Source organism: Arvicanthis niloticus, chromosome 24 (genome assembly GCF_011762505.2).
Source record: "Arvicanthis niloticus isolate mArvNil1 chromosome 24, mArvNil1.pat.X, whole genome shotgun sequence".
NCBI lineage: Eukaryota > Metazoa > Chordata > Mammalia > Rodentia > Muridae > Arvicanthis > Arvicanthis niloticus.
The window spans coordinates 11,429,257-11,436,978 of record NC_133432.1 but is presented as its reverse complement, the minus strand read 5'-3'; the positions used below and the strand labels follow the sequence as shown (position 1 = coordinate 11,436,978).

General features: G+C 53.9%; 1 protein-coding gene across 2 annotated transcripts in view; it reads left to right on the top strand.

The window, feature by feature from the left end:
* The first annotated feature begins 5,189 nt into the window (after positions 1 to 5,189).
* Positions 5,190 to 7,722, top strand: part of Dtx1 (deltex E3 ubiquitin ligase 1) — a 31,224-nt gene continuing 28,691 nt past the window's right edge. Inside the window, exons 1-2 of one of the 2 annotated variants that reach the window (XM_076922645.1) lie at positions 5,190 to 5,372; positions 5,882 to 6,800. In XM_076922645.1, the coding sequence (XP_076778760.1) occupies positions 6,542 to 6,800 (259 nt within the window). In that variant the 5' untranslated portion in view covers positions 5,190 to 5,372; positions 5,882 to 6,541. The remainder of the gene's footprint in view (positions 5,373 to 5,881; positions 6,801 to 7,722) is intronic. The other variant, XM_076922646.1, reaches the window with a different exon arrangement.

The following is a 7,722-nucleotide window of genomic DNA, read 5'->3' as shown; positions in this document are numbered from 1 at the left end:
CATTGGACCAAAGATGCTGCTTCCTAAGGTTCCCATTAAAAATAAGAGCCCTGGGCCAGTTTGTAACAGTGATTGTCACCAAGCCTAAGGACCTGACTTCAATTTCTGTCACCTGCATGGTAGAAAGAGAGAACCAACTCCTATAAGTTGCCTTTTGATCTGGAGACACATGCCAGGACACACGTACCCCACCACCACCAAATAAGATTTAATTTTTTTTTTAAAAAAAAAATTGTATCCCAAAGCTTCCAGGTAATGCACCTACCTGCTTTATCAATTCTAACTGCATGAAAAATTCCTACAGCCACCGGAAATTATCTCCCATAAGCCCATGAGCCAGCTGGACCTCCCTTATCTGGGCTGAGATGGGTGACCTGGGAAGTTTTCTTCCTTCTGCTGCTGTGTCTGGATGCTCTTCATGGACCCCTCTGGTCAACTGTGAATGAGACTGCCGGGAGATGACAGGGAGGCCACACGTCATAGTATCCAGCTGCTAGTCCTGCTGTGGTCAAGACATAGGGAGAAGAATGCTTCTGGGTAAGTAGATACCCTGTGTGGGTCTGCTCTTAGAAATTTCCCCCAAAATTATATGTACATGATCATGTAGCTTGGAGAGAGAGAGAGAGACAGAAAGAGGAAGAGGGAGAAAGAGAGACAGAGAGTCAGAGTCAGGAAGAAACAGAGAGACAGAGAGGGAGACAGAAAGAGGGAGAGAGTCTAAGAGAGAGAAAGAGAGTGTCAGAGAGAGAGAGAGAGAGAGAGAGAGAGAGAGAGAGAGAGAGAGAGAGAGAGAGACTGACTGACTGAGGTTTCATCACTCAGCTCTCCTAATGCAGCTGCTGGATTTGAACTGTGTCCCCTGATGCAGCCATACTGAGGGCTAATGTTCACCTTATAAATTTCAGGGGAGCATGGCCTAGTCTGTACCATTAGGTCACTTTCCTCATCTCTGGGATGAAATACGTGACAGACACAGCCTGAGGGAGGACACAGGATGCCGGCTCTGGGCTTCCGAAGCTCCCATTCATCACGAGGACAGGGTGTAACAGAGCCAACCGTGGGAAGCCCAGGAGGGGAGCAGGTCAGTCCTTGGATGGCTTTTTCTTTCCCCCGTTCCTGACCCGGTCACAAGAACACAGGACAGCGTGGTCCACATGGAATGGAGGTCTCTTTCTGGGAATTCTCCGAGGGAAACACATGCCCAGAGCCAAGCCTCGCCATTTGGCAGGTAACTCTAGAGACTGCTGTAGTGACGGTGGGCGCAGCCAACGAAAGTGAAGGCAAGGTCTCAAAGAGACACTTGACCCTGTTCCCATAGACACTGTTCTGCAACGGCCCACGGTAGGAATGAATTAATAAGTGAACGGAAAGGGAAGGCTTCACTTCTGCAGGACAGGAAAAAGCCTCTGGGGTTGTTTGCATAACAGGAACTACTTGGTGTTGATGAATTTTAAACTCGAATGTGACCGAGATGAGGAAATCTTACGTCTCCCCGTTTTCGCCACAATAAGAATCCTATTAAGTAGACTATCTAAAAAGGCGGCCAGGGGAGCAAAGAAGTAAACTCCGGCCACCAGGGGGCGATCTGCACCTGCTCCTATCTCATTCCTGGGTTCCTGCAGGTGGATGCGGCTCCATCCTCCCTTTGGCCAGCCTCCGTGTTCCACAGATGGACCAACTCTTTCAGCTCCAGGGGCACCGAACTTCGGGCACATCTAGGTCACATTAACTGTCTGCCTGGTTCTTTCCGTGGGTCCTTCTCTGCGATGGAGAAAGGAGCCTAGGCCAAGGGCACCCAGAGCCAGCCGACTTGGATTCAAAGGGAGAGGTGGTGAGGGGTTCCTCCAGCTTCTGTGGAGTAGAAGAGACTGGGGTCCATAAAGAAGAAAAACACCTATCAAAAACTATGTGCTTATGTATAATGTCCCCAGATGCACGGTCCAAAAGCCAGGTCCTGGGGTGTGTGAAGTCTGCCGCAATGCCTACTGGGAGGTTGGAGCCCCGAACGAGTTTATAAAGCCCCTGGTTCACAGAATGTACTCAGAACATCGTGTTAGCTCTTGCATCCTATGCCCAGCACTGGCTTTGATAGAACTGTGTCCTGGGTTAGAGAATTTGAGAAGGAAGCAGACTCTGGGTCCGGACCCCTCTGGGGACCCAGGAGTGTCTTTTGCTCCTTCTTCCTCCTGCCTCCCACCAGCCTGTTCCATTCTTTTCCTCTGCTCCATCATCTTCAGGACAGAAATCCACACCCCCCCGCCCCCCACTCAGGCCTGTTGACCTCCCTGCAGTTCCAAATGGCCCCAGGGATTGAATTCAAGTCTTCCGCCTTGGCAGAAAGTGTCCTTCCCCACGGAGCCATCTTGCCGAACTCGATATAAATGTTTTTTAACCAAGGGGTGTGTGAATGGCCCCCAAACAGGCCGGGAAAGCTCCCAATACAGAGACCCCCGACTCAAACTGCCTTGGCATCACTCTTTCTTTCTTTTTTTCTTTCTTTCTTTCTTTGTTTACTTTTTCTTTTTCTTTTTTTTTTTTTTTTTTTTTTTTTTTTTTTTGGTTTTTCAAGACAGGGTTTCTCTGTGTAGCCCTGGCTGTCCTGGAACTCACTCTGTAGACCAGGTTGACCTCGAACTCAGAAATCCGCCTGCCTCTGCCTCCCAAGTGCTGGGATTAAAGGCGTGCGCCACCACGCCCGGCAGCATCACTCTTTTTTGAATCCAGGAAAACAAATCCATTTCTAGGTAAGGAGTGTACTCTTACCATGTTTGAGAACTCGGGGGAGGATCAAGTGCTCTTGAGAGAGGGAGACCAGCATTCAGGTGGATGCTATGAACTTCAGGGTGGTACTAGGGTATCTTGTCACCCTGGGCCTCCTGTCTCTTGATGGGAAAACACATCGGCCATAGTTTAGACACGAGGTTATCAATACAATGGCCCCTTGTCACGGGGTAGGCCTCACAAGTCACCCTTCTGGGGTCCCTCTAATCCACCTCACCATACCTATAGTCTCAGGAAGTTCTCTGACCCCCAAGGGCCCCAAAGATATAAAAGCAGTCTACACTCTGCTTCCTGTTCTCTCCTTAAAGTGTTTGCAATCGTAGAAGGACAGAGAAGAGCTGGCCCCAGCTCTAGATGGACAGAGAGGGGCTGAGCAAAGCCTAGAAGCCTGCATCCACCCTGTTCTGTGCGACAGGGACAGAGTGACCAGTACATGCTCCCAGGGACGGGACCCTGAGAGCTGGCCCCTTCTGGGCTGTTAACTGCTTGTAGTTCTTCTCAGCCTTCCTCCATGAAAGGCCTCCCTGTGCTAGATCCAGCCGGATTGCATCCGTTAGACATTCAACACTCATCATGGCAGCCTGTTGCCATGAAAAGTGCAAAGGCTTTGGGGAGCCAACTCCCAGCCCTGCTAATTCTTGTGGGAAGTCGGACAAATCGCATAATTTCTCTGAGCTTCCAGGGATTTTGTTACCTGCCTGTAAAATGAGGACACAGTCTTACCTCCAGGGGCTGAATGGAACGGATACTCAATAAACAGAATCCATCATGTAGTGATCTCGGGCCACAGAGGTGAACGGTGGTGGAAGCCCTTAGGGACCTTTTGAACAGGAGCTGGTTTCATGTAAGTGGTTAAGTAGCTGATGGCATGATACAAGGTGTCACGGAGGAAGATGGATGAAATCAAGAAAGGCTACTGGGAGGAGTTGGCTAGATTCTTCTTTTGTTTTTGCTACTAAATCCCTGTGTGACTTTGAGTTGATGACTTCCTTACCCCGAGGACCTCAGGTTCCCACCGATCACAAGGTGGTCATTAAGTAGTGACTGCACATAGTTGTGAATGGCTTTCTTCTCAAAAAAAAAAAAAGAAAGAAAGAAAGAAAGAAAGAAAGAAAAAAAAAAAGAAAGAAAAGAAAGAAAGAAAGAAAGTCAACACACAAGTCTGCCTCCTTGGTGTAGGTTTGTATGCACCTCCCACCACCAACACCCAAGAAGTCATTTTGAAGACCCTGGACTAAAAATCTCAGCTCTTCCATGTCTTGCGGGAGGCTATCCCGAAGACCTAAAGGCTGCCTTCAGACAGTTCACTGACCTCCAGCTGGAAGAGTCCAGGAGCTGGGCCAGCAGGACCGAGGGAGCCTGGGCAGGGTAAAGACTCCAGTTGACTCCAGTTTGGTTCTGGGAATGAGCCTGGTATAGCCTGCCTTTGACCTTGCTCCCCGCCCCCCTTCAGGTCCCAACAGAGGAGCAAGCAGGGGCCACTCTGGTCTGGCTTCCAAACAGATCCCTTAACTCTGCTCAGCTCTCTGGGTCACAGTCGTACACAGCCTGGGCTGTGGCATCTTCATCTTCCCCAATCTAAACACAGGAGGCCCTGGAGTCTCCTCTTTCAGTCAGTCCATGCCATGTTCAGCTTGCCAGAAGCCAAAAGGCCTATCATACTGTCCATGAACTCTTGAACTGCTGCCCCACGTGATCACCTCATGGCTGCAAGGGTCTTAGTATAAGATCTTCCTCCCCACCAGCCTCCAGGCCTAGTCCCTTCCCCCCACCCCCAACTCCAATGACAGATAAATGCCATCCCTCTGGCCTGGTGACTGTAGGGAAAGTGTTATGGTTTAGCTAACCAGTTCCTGCAGCCACACTAGAGCTGGACACAGGTCAGGTGGCTGTCCAGGCTCCTGGGATGCTGGATTTGATCCTTTTCTTTTTCTTTTTCTTTTTCTTTTTCTTTTTCTTTTTCTTTTTCTTTTTCTTTTTTTTTTTCTTTTTCTTTTTCCAGTGCTTTATTTTAGCATTTTTATGTGCGTTGGAGTTTTGAATGTTTTGTTTCTATATGAGGGTAATCGATCCTCTGGAACCGGATGAGCTGCCACGTGATGGGCCTTCTGGACCCCTTCACTCCGGTGAGGAGATGGGTAGCCACCCCAGAAGGCCTTATGAGCAGACCTTAGACTGTCTGTAAGATTTATCCATTCAAGCATTTATTGAGCGCCTGTTGTGTACCAGGCCCTAGCATAGCCGCTAAATGCAAAGATGATAGATTGGAACCAGAACCCCTAAACACAAATCGGTTTAGTGTCTCCCTGCCTCCGATGCCTCGTGGGCCCAGCCGGGGACTCGGTGACTCGCGTGTCACGGAGGCTGGGCGGATCGGTCTCCTCCCCTTCCTCTACCCGCCCCGCCCCGAGGCCGCCTCCACCCGCGGGATCCCAGCGACGCGTCGGACGCGTCCACGCGCCAGGACTACTGCGTCCTCCTGTCTGTCTGTCTATCCGGCGGCGGGCGAGGTCCGGGCTGGGGCAAAGCGGTGCCCTCTCTCCCTCCCTCCTGGGAGCCAGCGGGGAAAGAGCCAGAGCGGGGAGATCACGGTGAGCGCGCAGCGCAGGGACCCCAAATCCCTGGCTCCAGCGGGCCCACGGGCAGATGCTACCGGGCGGGGACATAACGACCTGCAGCTCTTTTGCCCCTGGGGACGCCACCCCTGAGGAAACCTAGGTCGCGGCTGCACTCGGCACCCTCCATCCATCTCGACATCCCGCATCTTGAACTCGAATCCCTGCATCCCACATCCTTCATTCCGCATCCCCGAATCCTGCATCCCCACATCCCGCGTCCCTGCATCCCACACCGCAGCCCCCGGTAGCGCGCGGCCCGGGGCGGGGGACGCGCTCCAGCCGAGCACGGGCCACTGCGGGTGACAGTCTGGGGTACGGTGCCCGCTCTTCTCCGGGCACCCCAGGGACTGCAGGGCACGGACCCTCGAGCCTCCCTGCCTCACCCCCACCGGCGCCCCATTGTTCTCTGCCGCGGCTCCTGGGAGGGGGAGGGGGCTGCTCTCTTCTTAAAGGGCCCTCTCTCCTTCTTGTCGCCCCTGCAGGTCGCGAACACCAGTGGGGTGGGGCGTGCCCCCGGCCCCCGCCCCCTGGGGCCCCCCAGCTGTAGTTCGGTAGCCGCGATCCCCACGCTACGCCCCCTTCCCTGGGAGATCTACGACCACTCAGGCGGGCCAGGAGAAGGAACAGGGGTGCAGGGGTGCAGGGAGCCCCGTCGGGAGGGGCGGACCCGAGTCACCCCGAAGCGAGGCACGGGATCTGGAAAGCGGAGCTGAGCGCGCAAGGAGCAGCAGGCTGGGGCCAGGGCCTCCTGGGTGACAAGGCCCTGCGTGGCGGACAGAAGGAACGGGAGAGAAGCAGGGACAGGCCGGACCTAGAGGGGCCAGCGCCTCCTCACTCCTGCACCTGCACTAAGGGGACTAAGGAACTGAGATTATGTCCCCCACCTAGGACAGACATTGCCTTTCGCGCACCGCCGTGTGCAACAGCTGCGCTCTGCGGGAAGGGGGTCCTCGCAGCGTCTGGATGGCCACCCATCCCCCTAACCCAGGCCTCTAGGCCTTGGAGAGGAGCCCAGCTGGAAAAGAGGCCACACTCCTCGCCGCCCGCCCTGGAGAGGGAGGACGAAGCTTCCCGGTGCTCCCAGGCCCAGGAGGAGCTGGGCCAGCAACAGTGGGGACCTGGCCCCGCAGGCGGCAGCGGCCATGTCACGGCCAGGCCAAGGTGTGATGGTGCCGGTGAACGGGCTGGGCTTCCCGCCGCAGAACGTGGCCCGGGTGGTGGTGTGGGAGTGGCTCAATGAGCACAGCCGCTGGCGACCCTACACGGCCACCGTGTGCCACCACATCGAGAATGTTCTTAAGGAGGATGCCCGCGGCTCTGTGGTCCTTGGCCAGGTGGACGCCCAGCTGGTGCCGTATATCATCGACCTACAATCCATGCATCAATTCCGACAAGACACAGGTGAGTAGCCTCCCACAGGCCAGGCCAGCAACTCTCACAGTGGGGATGCAACAATTCCCCCCTCCCAGAATCCTTGAAAAGGTTGTCTGTGCCTCCGGAGGTCCTTTTCCCTCTCCTGGGAAAAGAGACAGTGTGACCTGGTCCAGGTTAACATGTTGGTTCCAGCCCTATGTCTTATATTAGTTGGTGGGTGGGTGGGGATGGATAAGCAAATCACAAGGCTCTGGGCCTCAGTTTCTTCGCCTGCAAAGTGGGTGGACTGCTGTCTCTCCAAGCTATGTAAAGATTTCTTTAAAAGTGGATCCCCCTGCTCCCCAGCCCTGAGTCCCTTCAGTGCTTTAACACACCCTCTTACCAGACCCACGGGGCTGTTTGGTTTCTCTCTGCCAATCAATTACAGGCAGAAAGTCTTACTTGTTTTGATTCCCAGTGGGCCATTTTACAGGCAAAAGAAACTGAGTCTCCTAGCAGCTGAGTGATTTGCACTCCGACCTGGGATCAAAATCCAGACAGCTGGGGGAGTCCAGAGCTGTGGTGACAAGCTGGCTTCCGGGGGGTGGGGGTGGAGATAATGGTGCTGATGATGCCTCAGAAGTGCTGGTGATGTCTGAGGTGGGGTGGGGCCTTGCTGGAAGAAAGAGGGGTAGTGACCTAGGAACGATGAGACACTGAAGTGTCATGGACTGTGGAGATCCTTAATGCTTTGAAATTGATGGTGCCGATAGGTGTGATGTTGGGAGTGGCCTGTGACTGGGGGGGGGAGGGGGGTTTGCTTGCCATCTTGGTGGCCCCCTGGTGTGGGTGGTAGCTGTTGATGGTGGTCCTGGAGTGTCTGTAGTACAACTGTAACTGTGACACTAAAGATGTCCCCACGCTCAGGCCCTCTCTCCTCTTCTGGGGATTTGTCACCTCCATGGAGAGT